This window comes from Meleagris gallopavo, chromosome 1, assembly GCF_000146605.3.
Source record: "Meleagris gallopavo isolate NT-WF06-2002-E0010 breed Aviagen turkey brand Nicholas breeding stock chromosome 1, Turkey_5.1, whole genome shotgun sequence".
NCBI classification, from domain to species: domain Eukaryota; kingdom Metazoa; phylum Chordata; class Aves; order Galliformes; family Phasianidae; genus Meleagris; species Meleagris gallopavo.
This window is the reverse complement of record NC_015011.2, coordinates 33445434-33462732: the sequence shown is the minus strand read 5'-3', so window position 1 is coordinate 33462732 and position 17299 is coordinate 33445434. Positions and strand designations below refer to the sequence as shown.

The 17299-nt window shown below is 37.6% G+C and overlaps 1 protein-coding gene across 1 annotated transcript in view; it reads right to left on the bottom strand.

The window, feature by feature from the left end:
* Window positions 1-17299, bottom strand: part of LEMD3 (LEM domain containing 3) — a 56155-nt gene continuing 38856 nt past the window's right edge. The window contains exons 10-16 of the mRNA XM_019611253.1: window positions 15747-15848; window positions 14788-14890; window positions 14361-14539; window positions 6037-6118; window positions 1040-1145; window positions 879-957; window positions 1-592 (exon numbers count right to left, since the gene is read on the bottom strand). Coding sequence (XP_019466798.1) covers window positions 429-592; window positions 879-957; window positions 1040-1145; window positions 6037-6118; window positions 14361-14539; window positions 14788-14890; window positions 15747-15848 — 815 coding nt within the window. The 3' untranslated portion in view covers window positions 1-428. The remainder of the gene's footprint in view (window positions 593-878; window positions 958-1039; window positions 1146-6036; window positions 6119-14360; window positions 14540-14787; window positions 14891-15746; window positions 15849-17299) is intronic.

Below are 17299 nucleotides of genomic sequence, written 5' to 3'. Positions count from 1 at the left end.
AACTTATTCACCATCAGGAACTGTAGGTTGTTTGTTACAAAATACCCACAAGATTATTTCACAGGAAACTATGGAAATACAGGAAGTCTTCTTTTCTCCATGCTTTTGTATTATCAAAAACACCTCTTGGTGCAAAAATACAGTCACCACATCTGAAAATGTTTAATGAATTCGGTATTCCACATGCAAAACTTAAATGCATTGCTTTAACGTAGCCCGGATAACTTCCTGAAGCAACTTCTTTTCCTGTCAGCTCAGTATTACTGCCTCACTGCTAAGTCCCTTTGGAAACAAGATTTCTGGAACGTTCCAACTTTTATTTAAATCATTAAAGTATTACATACAAAAAGCACTAAAAAAGGAAGACGGCAGCCAAACAGGAACACTCCTGTTGCAAGTAACAGTCCTAGCGGTTGTAGAAAGTCTCCTCAGGAACTTCCCTGAGAATGAGTTGTGCCTGTCCGAAGACGGAGATGTGACATAGAGTTCATGTGTTTGTTTGATGGCTTTAGTGGAGTGTTGCAGGTGAGAGCCTGGGGAAAACGATGATGGTATCGATCTAACCGCAGGTATTTTACTGTTACCAGCTTCCCTGTAAGGTGAAGAAATAAAACAACAGAAGTCCTCTAGTTTACCATTATTACATTTTGCCTCAGGATGTAGCGAGCGAACCCAAACACGTTCATTATAATGAAATTAGTTTACCAGGTGATAAATACTAATAATGGATATTATTATGGATAATACTAAAAAGACAACTTTTATATCTAACAAAAGTATCGAGATGTAATAAAACATTTGGTCACTTAAAAGGACTCCAACCACAACCATCTTCTGCTATTTCTACCCACATTTTGCCACGAACCCTGATTTCTTACCATCAAACCAAGAGCCATGTAATGCCTTAAAAGCCTTCCCCGCATACTCCGGAGATAGACACTTGACATATACACAACCCTGCAGTAAGAAAGAGTTTTTGTTACAGTCCAGCTGACAAGGAGAAATAACACCATTAAGTTGTTACCGGAAGGACGCTCACCTCACGTGAATTTTTGTCCACAGCAATATGAACAATTCCATCGTTATCACTGCATTTCTCCAAGATTGCTTCTTGAATTGCTAAATGCCAGTGATCACCTATTTCCCTGTGCAAATAATAGAAGGTTTAACTAAGTATGTCTACTTTTAAGAAGTTACAAAAGATGACAGAGGAACAAAAGCATTAACAGCTCTAGCAGCATGACAGAACACTAGTCTGAAGTACACAGATTCTGATTCAGTAGTTTTTATAAAAATGCATGTTTTCTCCCATCCACACGTTCTATGCTTTGGTTTACACTACCAAAATGTCTTAGAGTATACTAAGTAAAATACTTTGGGGTTTATCTGAAAGATATATTCGAGAGGACATTTAATGCACTCTAGCAGCTAACAGGTATTTAGTCCATAGGATCTGATTACAGCAGTTCAAAGCGTAAGACTTTAAGTTGCATATAGCGTAATGCCAGGTCTTTAGCATCCTTTATTTTTCTCTACAGATATACTCCTCTTGCACTATGCTACTTAGACATACTCTGTACATTTCTGACTGATTATCTGAACTGAGATCAAGAACTTGGATAAAGTACAAAACCATATTTTAAGACGTACCTACTTGCAAATAATTTGGAATAAAAATTGAAGATCTCAGCTTTCTCCATTCGCAGCAGAACAATTTTTGGTTTTATGACATACAGGAATTCAATGTGATATTTGAAAATCTCTTCAGAAAACAAAGGAAGTTCCCTTTGGTTGTAACGTGCATGGTACTAAAGTTCAAAATCCCTTAGGGCAGAACTTTCCATGCGCACACATGCATGCATGGTAACTATATCTCTTCAGAAAGGAATACCAAATTCAGAGAGCTACTCAGCATCTACTGTGTCAACAGCCAGACAAAGTTTAGTTATAATACTCACCTTTCTCCTCTAAGATAAAAGGCAGAAGTAAAACATTTTATATTGCTCCTGATTAGAGAAACTACTTGGGCCTATGGGTAGGCATTAAGAACATTCAGAAGTGGACTCAAGCCTGAAAAATCCACTTGCTACAGAATCAAAGTTTTTTTCTTCAAAGGAATCTCCTGACGCTTCCAACCATCATTCCCCAGCGCTTCAGAGTTACATGCACAGAACTGTTTACTTGAAGGCCAGTGTAAAGTCTACTCATATTTAGTTCATGGAGAGTAAACATCCTCCTGTCATACTCACAGTAATCTCATCCTTGCCACCTGAGTGGTTTCTTTAGGACTCAACACAACCTTCTGGCATATGAGACAGACTGAGTACTTCAAGCTATCAAATGGTCAAGTAAATTGGGTCAGCTTCAGAAAATTCAATCCTATGAGCCAAAAGGAACAATCCACACTTTGGGTGTTGCAGCCTGTTATCACCACCTTCCTATCTGAAGTTGCAAGCAGTCAAAGTCATCGTCCCACATCTACTTAGACAGGTTGGCTGTTGTTCCATGAAGGACACTCTTCAGCTGTTCCTACCTCAGCAGAAGAAGAATAGGAGAAGACAACTGCATACAGACCTCTGCCACTTTTGTTGTCACCTCTACCAGCAATCACAGAGCAACATTAAATGGTCAGGCTTCAGCAAGCTGAAGGAGCTTCTTAGCTACTCAGACATTATTCATCGCTGAAATGGCTGCTGCCTTCCCCAAACAAAGCATCAAGTTGTACTTGTCCCAGAAGGTACCCAAAGAACATGCCGAGTGAGCTCCAGAAATAGAAGTTAGTAAAATCTGATTCAAATTTTGGCAGGTTTTTAATGAAAAAGTATTTTATTGTTAAGATTAACGAACCTTTAAATATATCACTAGAGAACACAAAATATATTATTTTTCCTGAAGGTGCTGCAGTCTATCTGGCCCCAGTAAGATAAACCTAAGCTGAGGGAAAATAATTTCAACAGCCTTAATACACCCTTTAGCCTACTTGAATGGCATCTGCACAAACAATGAGTCTACTTTTTCAATAATACTATCAAAAGCTTTGAGAAGTTTTCCTTAAGTAAGGCCAAAATTCTTGAAATATCTGCCTTCTTTCTCATTTAGGATAAAAAACAGACAACATGTACCGTGTAAAACCCCGCAAATTTCGAAGATACATCCTGCTCAGACCGAAAGACAAAATGTTTTCTTTTACTAGCTAAATATGGAGGGAATATACAGGACTCATTCCCTTTTGGTAACAGTTTCAACATTATTTAGAAAATAATAACATGCTGTGCTCAGAATGTTAGGGAGATAAAATAATTTAAAGTTACAAAAGCCTGGAAATCTAGGCTTGGGTTCACTCCTTCCCAGCTCAGGACTCACGTCCAAGGGGTCAGATTTTTCTTAAACATGCTGTTATCAGCACAAAGCTAGCTACTACAAGGAGAGATCATATTGTTCCAAGTAGGCAATCATCTTTTCAGCTGGTTTGCTGTAAACCAAATATTCTTTTTCCCAAACACTGCAAGTCACTCTGTAGTGCTGTACCGCAGTACTCTGAAGCGCTCATTTCCTGTTTGGAAATTTAAGTATACTATTCATATACTGTGCTTACTGTGTTTTGTAGACTTGGGACATGAAACATTAACAGCTGTCAACTAACTTGGACCCTTACAAAAGGAATGACTTGCCTTTCCATGATCCTGCAAATACAGCCCATCAGCTTTCAATGTGATTCTTGCAGGAACGCAACAAATGTTTTATGAACCCTTCTCATCACTGTTTTAGTGGCAGATGCAGAAAAATTGTTTATTCAAATGACACCTAGACTGCTATTTCCAAGGACAATTCTGCATCTGGCATAGTAAATGCCCAGGACATACAGTCAAAACAAATCATAATTTTAAGTCAGCTGCTGTGGTCTGAGGGTTCACAAGTTCCAGGTAAGTTTCCCGACTTTAGACAGTGGAAAGAATTACTGACTCTATCAGCACTGATAAATACAAATTAACCAGCATATTTTCCAGATGATTCTCAGATCAATACAGAAGAGCACTATCACGGATGGCTTCTACCAGCTACTGGCATACTGTTGAAGCATACTCAAGTTGTTTATAGTTAGCATACAGTAGCATGATACAAAGAACAGCTTAAAACTTATTCCTTTAAACACATTCTGCACCCTTTGCAAATGTCTCATCTGGAATCAAAAAACATTTGCTAACTTAACCACACACACAGTGGTATATTCTGTGTTTCAGCTAGTCTAAAGGCATTCAGCTCTTCTAGACTGGAATAAGAACATTGCCCTTCTTCCTCCTTTGACATGAGCAGTTGAATAAAGTATTTCTTCTTGCACAGAGGGTTTGTTGTTTATTTTTAAGTCACTCCAAGGGTGTCAAAAAACACATTCCCTTAAGCAACAGCCCTCTGTAAGACAGCTAATGGAAAAGAAGTGGGCTGGAGGGTACAAAATGAAATTGGACCAGGTATCCCACTAGGACTATAAACCATCAGTTCAGTAATGAAAGACAACACTCAAAAGGAAAGCTCTTAAAAAAAAAAAGTTTTCTTTTTTTTAAATGAATGTATTAAATAGAAATTGCAGTATCCAAATAGCTGAGTGGACACAGATGCTGGTTTATAAAACATAGCTTAACACACTTGTTGACTGGGTCAGTTCTAGAAACAAGTCTACAACAAAGGCATCCCTATCTGAGAAGACTGTTTTCAATGATGTAACATCCCAGTTACTAGTTCCATTGACAATATAACAATTAATACAGTATAACACTAAATGTTACACTGAAGTTTCAGGAACTGATTTCTGCACTACTGGGACTGATCAATCATAGTCTCCTTTGTAGCAAGGACTGTAAGGACACTGATCTCACCCGAAATTCTCAGCAAATCTTATCTTCCATCCTCCTATAAAAGGATCTATCAATCTACCTAAGAACAATGCCTACATGTTCAGTCTTGCTGAAGCTCTGACAGAAAAAACAGTGGGGGTCTCTGTCCACGACAATCACCAAGCCTTAAAGCCAACAAGAAACGGTTTTTAGGGTAGTTCTCTATGCTAGGAATAACATTGTGCTCAGCTACACTAGCTAACACCTTTCTAGATAATAAGATAAGAAACTAAAATAACAAAGAATGACTAAAAGTGAAACAAAATTGAAGATATATACCTGAAGTCAGCAACAACTTATGTCTACCCTCCACTATCCTCTCCATATTCTTCAATCTCAATTAGCATGACAGTATTCCTGAAAAGCAGCACAGCACCTTCATCTTTCCCTTATGTAACCGCATCAGGGTAAGTTACTTCAAAGAGGTTAAAGTCCTTGCACTGCACTGAACAAAGATTAGAACCAATGTCTTAATTCTCTGTGTAAGGCCCCAACCCCTAACACGATCTAGCCCACATAAGGACAGTAGGTGAAGCTTTAAAAGACTACAAACATTTAATTATCTTGCCTTAACTCCTGACACGTGATTAAGTTTGGAACTTCTTTATATACATTACACGTGAGTATTAGAAGACTACGTTGCAGTAATTTGCTTCAAAACCTTTTGAAAAACCCATTTGCTTAGGTAAGCAGTCACAGTGCCATAAGATAGCAAAGATGCTTTTAATTCAGCATTTCAAATGCAAACCACATGACTTCCACCACAGTCTAAATGCTTCGGAATACTTAATCCTTGAGAAATCTGTAATCTTTTAGGATTGGGCCCCAAAAGTCTTCCCTGTCAGTTGCTAGAATTGAACGTTTACAGAATCAATCAACGGAGAAGAATAAGTCATTGCTTCAAAGAGCATGATTAAATGCCACACTCTTAAATAAATGACCCAAAGACAAGAAACAAGACAATGAAGGACAGAAGACAGACACTAAAATTATGTCTTCCCACAGATGCTAAAGACAGATCTTGTACAACTGGCTTGCTTCTTTCAAGGTATGCATGTTTACTCACTTCTAAACCCTTCCCAGAAGACAAAAGCAGACACTTTCATACGAATACAGAAATACAGAGAGAACAGTTCTTACTTACATAACAGGGTCAAACATGTTGCGAATCTTTAGACATGGTGTCAAGCTGTTTGGAGGTGAATTTCTTCTATCTAGATGAAATGCTAAAAAAAAAAAAAATTTAATAGTATTTATTGACATGCACAATGTTATCCAGGTAACAACTCCATACATTAAAAACAGAATACTTTCACCCACATATGAAAAGGCTTCACACAAATTAAGTTTCTCCAATCTTTTACTGCACTAAGGAAAATGTACCACATCTATTAATTATTTTTTTTTTTTAAATTACAGAACTTTTAGATGCAAACAGATAATGCATTCTCTCATGTTCAGTTCATAGTAAATGAAAGGAATTAAGGGCATTTAAAAATACCATACATTTGAAAATAAAGTGTTGGTATTGTGTCTTTGAAAAGACAGATGCTCTTAGAAGCTGGATCAAGTTCTTGGAGTTGTAGGTTAACACTCAGTTTCAAATACCTAATAAATTAACATCCCTTTCCACTTTGGGGGCAGCCTGTTGTCCATTTGACTAAGAAACTGGGAGAGTCAAACACACATCTGTGTTGCAGTAACTATCAAGAATGTCAAGATGCTCTACACCTGTAATCAGAAACTTGGGGAAAAAAAAAAGAAACGAAACGCACCAAAAGACACAACAGATACAAGAAAAATGGAAATTAAAAATAACGAGAAATTCTTTCAAAGATGAGCAGTCCCATTAAATATTCATGTGAACTTCTAAAATAAATATCTTCCTTCTAAAGTTCCCGAATTCTACATTTGGGAGTCACAACAGAAGATTGCATCATGAAAAAAGGAATAACGGAGCCCTTTGGATTCAGCTAAGGCAGTCCCACGTCACGAGGGGCCAATGATGTGTGAATACTGGCAAAACAACTTCTAACACTCAAAAGAAGTTCCACTTTGAAGATTTGGAGATGAGTAGATGCAAGAGTTTAAGGATCAAAACTCTCAACAAGACAAAAATCATGTTCCAAGCTGAGGCTACTGCTTCTCCTTTTCAAAGCCTACTTTGTAGATTCAAGATGCCACATTCCAGATGTTACAAGTCCAAATTCTGGGCAGCAGTGCTTGGTACTACTGACCTTTTAAAACAACATCTTGCAAGTACATCTAAGATACATCAACATCACTGTTCTTCTGTAACTCATCAAAACAAAACCCTACTGTCAGTCACACAGAAGATACTGCACATCAAAGGAAAGTGCTAACAATGAGAAAGCAGCCTGCACAATACAGCACAAATTTAAAAAGAGAAATTTGAGGTTGAAAAGAAAAAAAGCATAGTTATGTATTACAAGTTACAAGACGTGGCCTCTGAATCTAAAATGAAAACCACCACAAGTTCCTCAAATAATTATAACTGTTTTTATTAGAGCATACAAGCACACAGTCCAAGTCACCAACAACTATAACAATTGTCCAATCTTTCTTGAGAATGGATTTCTAACTATGCTGGTGACACTGCACCCATCTCTGAACTGCCTACATTTTAAGGACAAGTCCTTTTTCAATAGCACATGGTTTTGTAAAGTTTTTTGTCCCAGGTTAAAAATTACAAGAGGGTATACAATAAAACTTTACAGAACTAAGCAACATTGAAAAATAAAAGGCCTTACCTTACTCATGTAGGTTGGCTCCAGCAGATCAAGGGAGGGTGAAATGTCACCAGCATATTGTACACTGGGGCACAAGACCATACTGGAGAAGGTGATCTGGGGTGGCCTAGTCATGGACCCGGACCTGAAAAGGTGTGGGGTTGAGGAAATTATGTGCTGATTGTTAATAGCTAGGTTTATTCAGCACATTCTTTTATTCCAATGATAAAGAACGGTGAGATTATTTGCAGAAACTGAAGGCACGCAGGATCAACATTTCTAAAAAGCTATTTCTGAACTAAAGATAAAATACAGTCATTTAAGAAGGCAGCTACACCAGTAAGCTGTGCAAAGTAACAATATGTAAAGTGCTTTTGTACGCATCTTCACTAACACAACCCCTGCCTGCTCCCATTCCTAATAATCTCTCAATCGAAAGCTCAGGAGGATTTCAGGTGTTTGCAAAGATGACTTCAGCCAGAGCAGAACACCAGCACTGGTGCAAAACTGATCTGCTGCCAACTTTATGTAAGCTCATAGTAATAGAACAGATGTGCTTGGAGAAGTATGGTACATGAAAATAAAGGTAAATTCTGTTTTTTTCTAGAAATGCTTTCAAGTCACTGTAAGTTAAAAGTTTTTCAATACAGATGTAGATCCTTATGCATAAGGGAAAAACAGAACTACGGAAATCACTGAGGTACAAAATAATTGCTACCACAGTGAGAATTAAAATGTAATACCAGAAATTAGACCAAAAGGGAGCTAGTGAAGAAGCAGGCAAGGAAAAAAATAAGGCAGTTCGTCTCGACAACAAAATTCAAAATAGTGTGGTAAACAGATGTCTCTTGAACTTCATTGCACATCTGTAACAATTAATTTTACCTCTTCCCTATGAAACAGCAAGTTTAAATTAATAGGTAACAAAGATATTCAAATTACAGTATTGATTACTTAGAAGTTTACACTGATATGGAACATAGTAACTATTTCCACAGCAGCTGAGCTCCTCAGAACATGGGCACGCGCAAGCGTTCTTGTAGGATAAGTGTAAACTACACTTAACCAAGCATCTTAATTGCCATTTCTTTTCCTAGGTCTCAACAGTTAGGATTACAAGATGAGAGCAAAAACACAGATATGAAATGAGAAAGTGGAAGCACAACCCTGCGTAGTAAATCACTGATAATTATTTTAGGACTTTCTTTGGGACCAGAGAGCACTTTCAAGAAAATCCAGTCATGCTGCACCCCTGTCACACTGCATTTTATTACTTTAAACTGATTAAGACAGCATCATTCCACACTCAATCATCAACAGCCAAAAGGGAGCGTTTTCAACAACCCCTGCACCACTGTGACTGAAAGGGGTCTGTGATGGAAAAGTGGCTCCTGCACAAGCTTCAAAATGAACAACTGTGGCACAGCTTCAATACCACTAGTGTGTTACTGCAAAAGAGATTACCCAGCATCTCCACCATGAGTTATAAAACAGCACAACTAATCTTTAGATTTGGATTCGATGCATTTGATGAGATTGAAGACTCAGATAACTGTACTTCTGACAAGCAGATTTATTCACGTTAAGCCACAGGTAGCTAATTTATCAAGTACTAGCCTTTCATATCAAAGCAGGAGAAAAAAGAAAATGCTCTGTTGAAATTCTAAAGTTAAGCACTGTAACGCAACACACAAGGTTTGCCATGGGTAAACAGAAAATACACTGAAGTCAAAATACTACTAAATGCTAATAAGAAAGGAGACTCAGGTTGACTTGGGTTTTAATAGAGTTAAGTTAAGCTACAGAAGGGATGGAAAGCTAGATGGGATCAAAACTGCATTTTACCACAAGAATATTTTCCAGTTTTCTTGCAGTACTTATGTGAGCCTTTTCAAATGGAGAAAGGACTGTACACTCTTAGAAACAGGGGAGGAGAGCTATCAGTCACTCAACATAGCAGATTAGCTTGCATGCTTCAGGATGAAATATCATCCCAGTCGTGGTACTTCAGAGAGCCTTCTTATCTTCAGAGCTTTAAAGGAACTTTAGCCACTCTTAGTTTAGCTTCTTTGGAGTTCATCGTACATATTTTTCCTTACAGATGCAGTTACTGAAGACATGACAAAACAATAGCATCTCTTCATTCAGAAGCAATCTGAACACACTAAAAAATATTCTTTATTCCTTTGAGTTATACTTTGACCTAAACAAGATTATTTTTGAATTGACAATATCTTGTTCGTTATTTTCATTGAGCTTACCTACCCACTCTTCTTTTGACAGATATGTCAACCATTTACCCAGTAGATGATACCCCGAAGGACACTAGATTTGATTCTGACACAATTAAAAAATCCCAAACTACTGCCTTTAAAAGCACAGGTTGCATCCTGCAGGACTGAACAAAATGCCACAACACTTGAACTGTGAATGACTGCATAGATACAACAGAACCTAGACATTCATGCACAATACAGGTCCCACACTTAAATTCATGGTGTCATATACCAATAACTTACTACTATGCGCTGATGAGTCAAAAGGATTTCAAGTTTACATACTCTAAGTACTGTGCTCTGCTACGAGCTGTACCAGGTTCCAAAATTTAAAAAAATAAAGTGTGGTGTTGAAATAATTCATAAGACCCCAATCCAAAATTCATTCTGCTTCAATATGTATTGAGTTTGTTGAGGAATTACCAACCTGAAGAGCATTTAAAGTAGTCTCCAGTCTGATTTATGAACATTTATCTTCAAACTTTAGAACACGAGTACGAACTCATTCTATTTATTTGTAATTCCAAAAACAAAGGCAGTGACATATACTTAATTGTTAATATCAGGAAAAAACCTTCAAATGTGAGAATAGCCTGCTAACTGGATGTACTAAAACACAGAGTCCAAACAACTTTGTTACTTCAGCAACTCCCAAGCTCTTCTGTTACAGCTGAAATATATCATTTCAATTTTTCAAATATCTTTGCTGAACTACAAACTTAAGAACCAGGAAAATAGTTGTTGAGAAAAGTGTTAACAGAATAGCTGTTAATATATCCTATGCTGTAATAAGAAGCATAGAAGGAACCCTACCAAGTAGATATTCTATGCAATGTGAATGAGGCTAAATGGCACAGCTTAGAAGCAAAACACATCTATAGTGTGCTGAAGTCAATATTGGACGCTCAAATTTTCATGGTACCAACTGGAAGCTACTACTGAAGTTTCCTAAAAAATTTTAGAAGCTACAAATCTGTTGGAGACATAAATGAGTATTTCATGTAGCAAAACAACACCTGAGCCATCTCAACCAAGAATTCTTCCACATGAAGGAAAAAACATTATCAAGCTATATATACTGAGGTCAAATCTAACAAGAAAAGCTGGGAACAAATGAGTGATAAATAAGAAATACAAGAACTTGAGTGCCATGTTTGACAGCCTGCACTGAAGAATGCACAACAAAAGATTTAACATGGTAGCGTAGGTAGCCTGTAGAAACCACAGTCAATTTAAATATCTGAAACTCAGTCATGACAGTATTACAGAGAATGGAATAGACAGCTATAACATTCACCACTGCTGCAACTTTACCTAAAGCACTCTCACATTCCTACAGGATGTCACTAGGCGGGGGGGAAAGCACTGCAATTCTCATAAATTTACTATTCTCATCTTACTAAAATGTTGAAAAACTGAAATAATGTAACATAGTTGTCACAGAATATTACATTACCACTATTTCAAGACACCAATTGCAGGACCTTAAGCCTGCAGTAGTGACAAAATAAAAAGGAACAATACCTCATTTCCAATGAATGATTAAAAATGAGAAGCGCAATGCTAAAACTAATGGCGTAACTTTGTGAAGTATATTATTATATCCCAATACAACGTATCACACAGACAAAGCAAAAATTGGATCCCAATACCACAAAGATCCTCATCAAATAACATGCAAATCTCTCAAAATACTTGGCTTTACTGACGGGAGAGAATTGCTTGCTTTTGCTTTAAACTTAAAGAAGCAAAACTTAAGGGCTGAAGGCATACACACACTAGCTGGGATAAAAATCAAGATGTTAGCACTCCTTTTATTCAGGCAATCAAGCCTGCTACAGTTAAGTGTGCCAGGCCACAAAGCAGCTCTTTCTGTCAGGAAAGGAAAATAACCACAGTGGAAGAATCACTTTAAAACTATATCCTCTATACATAAGGAATAATAAAAATATTGTTTCTTACAAGTAAGAACATATGTTAATTTCCTTTTATTGATATAAACCAATTACTATTTGCATTAGTGAAACTAAGACCAAAATAAGCATACTCTAGATGAACATGTTAAGAGCGTAGCTGCTTGTTAGTAGGAATTGTTTTTGTTTGCTTAAGTGGGACCAAGAAGGGAAGAAAATCTGTTTGGTTTTTAACAAAGCTTCTTTCAACATCTTGTTCAACATGTGACTCAACCTCAGCAACATCCAGTTAACAAAAACAAGCTAAACTAAAAACTGGAGAAGCAGCAGCTTCCTCTTCCCTTACCAGAAAATAAGCCATATTATCACCTGATAAACTAGGATTCTGTAGAGTTTACATCAGTCACACCGATGAAAGAATACAGCATTTCAGAAGAAAAAAAAGACACTCTTTTAAAGAGTCTCAGGATTTAAACAACTGAAGATTTTATGTTAAACATTTACCTTTGTTGTGATCAAAATCTAAGTGACAATCTCTTACATAGCAGCCCCAAAATTCAAGACTTAAGACTTGAAAACTTTTAAGCACAAATGCACAATGAAGAAAGACATTTATGACACAAAGGAAACACTACTAGGAGATGCCCCACATCCACACACTGCCAATTGAGAAAACTTCTATCCCAGCAGATTCCCCTTCAAAATAAGCATGCAGCTCTTCTTCCAAACTCTGATTTAAGGTACATGACTAATAACAAGACATTCATGATCTAGAAGCTCTGGTTTATGGGCTGTCAGATAGAAACAACTGCATTAATTCTAACAAGTATAAGGGATAAGAGAATTCAACCAACCAAAGGAGTGCTTTTTCACTGAGGGAATTAGCTGATGTAGTCACCAAGCCAGTAACTATGATATTTGATAAGTCATAGTAATCAGGTGCAGGCTGGTGACTGGAGAAAAGGAAACATCACACCCATTTTTAAGAAGCAAATAAAGGATGACCTCTGTCAGTCTCACCTCTGTACCAGGAGAGATCATGGAACATATCCTCCCAAAAGCTACACTAAGGCACATGGATGACGTGAAGGTAATATGAGAGAACCAGCATGGCTTCAGCAAGGGCAAATTCTGCTTCACTAACCTAGTGGCCAATTACGATGGTGTCACTGCATCAACAGACAAAGGAAGAGCCACTGACATTATCTATCTGGACTTCAGTAAGACCTTTGACACAGTACCACACAACATCCTTCTCTCCACATTGGAAAGAGACAAATTTGATGGGTAGACTGTTCAACAGAAGACAAACTGGCTGCAGGATTGAGTCCACAGAGTGGTGGCCAATGGCTCAGTGTCTCAATGGAGATCAGTGACAAGTGGTCACTGGGGTCACTGCTGGGACTGATACTCTTCAGTACCTCACTGTCAGTGTCACTGATGAAGATGAGCGCACACTCAGCTAGTTTGCTGATGACATCAAGCTGTGGGTGTAGTTGACACACCCAAGGGACAACATGCATCCAGAGAGACCTAGACAGGCTTGAGCAGTGGGCGCAGGTGAACCTTATGAGGTTCAACAAAGCCAAGTGCAAGGTCTCTCACCCAGGTTGAGGCAAGCTTCACTACCAATACAAGCTGCAGGATGAAAGGACGGTGTGCACTCCTGCCAAAAAATACCCAAGGGCACTGGCGGATGGCAAGCTGGACATGAGTCAGCAATCTGTCCTCACTCAGAAAGCCAACCGTATCCTGGGCTGTATCAAAAGAAGTGCCAAAAGAGGTGATCCTGCCCCTTTACTCTGCACTGGTGAGACCTCATCTGGAGTACTGTGTCCAGATGTGGAATCCTCAGTACAGAAGAGGCACAGACTTGTTGGAGTATGTCCAGAGGAGGATCAAAGGGATGGTACACCCCTCCTATAAGAGCAGGCTGAGAGCTGGAGCTGAGAAGGCTGTGAGGCAACCTGATAGAGGTGTTTCAACATCAAAAGGGGAGCTACAGGAAAGAGGGACAGATGACAGACTCTTTAGCAGAGTCTGTGCTGACAGAACAAGGAGAAATGGCTTCAAGCTTAAAGAGGGTAAATTTAAGTTGGATAAGGAAAAAATCTTTTACAGTGAGAGTGGTGAGGCACTGGAACAGGCTGCCTAGAGATGTGGTGGATGCTCCATCCCTGGAAACTTTCAAGGTGAGGTTGGATTAGGCCCTGGGCAACCTCGCATAGCTGCGCATGTCCCTGTTCATTGCAGGGACAAGAATGACCTTTAAAGGTCCCTTCCAACATTTTGTTTGTTTCTTTAAATTCATGGAAAGGAACAAGTAACCTATTTTGGTTGTATGCCCTTAGGTATAATAGAAAAGCTTATTGGAAGCATTCAAACTGAATAAGTAAATCTACAGAATGGGATGACATAAAAATGGTGCTGACCTTACAAAAACTCTTAAAGAGATGAGAGAAAGCAAGTCTTCCATTCCCAAGTGACAAAATACCATGGAACAGATTATAACAATTGTATTTGTAATACCTTGGCCTTGCCACACTTTTGACGGTATTACTAAAACTTTGTCACATGCAGCAGAAGGTTGCATCCATTTCCAAACCAAGAACTCAGCACTGCCTATTCTTCGTGTCTCTGTGCGAACTCTAGATTCATTTGCCGCTAGGAAGTCAACTGCTCTACTCCAGACTTTCCTCATTTTCCTCCTTAAAAAAAAAAAAATGAAGAATTACAACGTTAGCATTATAATAGTCTGCACAGCTGACATCAATCATAGGAGCAAATCACAGAAGGAACTCGTGTTCATGTTTTTTCCATACCTTTATTGATTAGAATCTCCAAGAATATTATTCTATGTAATCTACTGCTATTTAATTATAGCAACCAATTATAATTACTAAGTCATATGCTTTATTCCATGTAACAAAATGAAGTACGTACAGTGGGTACATACCTGTCCTGAGCTGGTATTAGAGAATCATGCACATGTGAAATAGGCATATAAGGTTGCAAGTCTTTATTTTCAGAACATGCCTCACTGTGACTTCTTAGAACATCTAGAACACCATAAAAAAAAAAAAAAGGGTAAACATCTAGTACATACAAACATGAAGAAAAATATCAATAATGACTATGAACAGTTACTCCAAAATCCCTTTCCAATTCCAGTAATTTTAAAAAGTTTTGAGGTTTTGGAGTTTTGAACATTTTTAATCCTAATCCGGCTGAAAGGCAAATCAAGAAAACTAGCTGTGTGCATAGTACCTCCAAGTACCCCAAAGAACTCTGGAATAAGGGAGAAAGAGTTCTCACTTGACTATTAGCAAAGATGGCCACTTTTGGAAATAAAAGTGCTTTCCCCCTACAACATCTGACTAACAAACATAAAAGTACGTTGAAGTAGAAAGGCAGAATTGCAGAAGGTGAACATGCATTCTGTTTTGGTAACACAATTTTGCTCAAGTCAACTAATTAGAAGGTTGGTTTTTTCCATTATAAAACAGTAAGGGTAGAAATGGTAGCTAACATTTAGGCGTTTTGGATAAAGACAGCTGAAAAACAAAGATGCAGAAAGCAATATCACCATGTATCTAGTAAATAAGCATTGTATTTATACTGTTTACCAATGTAGATAAAATACTGCCTTGTCAATAGAAATTCATTATAGCTATGATGACGCACTACATAAATTCAAAGCTCCTCAACAAAAACTTAAAGTTTAAAGTGTAATTAAAAAAAAAAAAACAAGTAAGAAAACCCAAACCACAAAGCAGGCGTTTTTCAGAAAACTGTAAGAGCATGACAATAACTAAACACATAGAAAACATAATTGACTGAACTAAGGCCAGTAGTCTGAAAGCTTGTGCACAGGTGTAAATATATATATCAGATACGGGATTCAAGAAAACATACCTATGATTTTTACCACCATATCATACATCTGCCTCGTTTCCTCTTCTTCTTTTGCCCAACGATATTTCATGTAGTGCAAGACTCCCCAAACAATTGCTACACCTGCATCAAGATGTTTAAATACTCTTTAACAGTATTAGAAAATTGGTTATTTAACATGACACATTATATTTAAGAAGTTGCTTGAATGACCTAACATTTTATATTCACATTTCAAAGTTAGTGAAGTACACTGTCCTTGCTGTCCATATTTTTTATATTTTATTAACACAGCAACATTAACTCTTAAGCTTCGAGTTGTAGATGCCATTGAGAAAATGTTTTATTGTCTCAATAATGGCCTGGTACCCAACTGCCACTATTGACATTTGAAATTTAATTTGTGAGGACAAGCAGTAAAAGAATTATCTTGGAAAAATTTGAAATCATCATAAAAGTTAAACACAATACAGAACTCGTTACGATGTTAAAATGCACAATATTCACTAATTTAAAGATAAGTCACAGTTTAGATATACAGGTGAAAACTAATCAACTTGAACAGCAACAGTTTAATATTTCTTGTCATGATGTACAATGTACAACATGTTCTTGTTAGATTATCTTCTAGATGCTAAAAAAGACAACCTAGTTAAGAACACCAACCATGTAGGCAGAGAAAGTCTTATTTCTTCCATCTCAGACTGAGGGCACCACTACACCCACGGTCTCTTAACATGAAGAACAACACACATACAAACTGTAGTCATGAAGTTGGCCTTCAGGCACCAGTGATCACAAAGCAATGTTAATTGATGGAAAAAGAGACTGAGGGACACCATCACTTTAAGTCAAAATGGGTATTAATGACAACACATCCAACTTTTACATGATGGTTAATTTCTGAAAAGGTACTTCGTATTAATCTCAAATGTAGATGAGTTGTAACACTGCATGTGTGTTGGCCCTGCACGTGGCAGGGGGATTGGAGATTCATGATCCTTGAAGTCCCTTCCAACCTGGCCATTCTGTGATTCTGTGATACTAAGCAATTTGCTCAGCATGACTGATGAGACCTGTTGTTGACCTGTACACTGAGTTTTGCCTCCACCTTCCAATCCAACCCTCATATTCACTATTATCAGAAAGACAGCCAGCTGGGACAGCTTGCCTTGTAGTTTCTCAGAAAGCTAGTGAAGGACGTTAAAAAAACCACTATGAAATTGTTAAGAATCTATGATCTGATTCTATGATAAATGACCTCCTGAATATTTAACACGTGCATAAGATTAGTTGTACATCTTCACTTCTTTCCATGTGCCTGGTTAGAAATACTGAAACGTCTACACTCAGTTGGTCCTTCTTATTATTCTGCACCACTTTCAGCATGGATAAGAATTTCATGTATTCTCAAGTTGAAGTAACTTAACTAGAAAACTATCAGATTAAGTCTCACTGAAAAACCAGATACCTTTTCTGTAACAGAGTTACAAGTAAGAATGTTTGGTAACAACCAGGTAATTAAACTTCTCCTAGAAATGGAAATATAACTACAGAAAAGATGATTTTCCTCA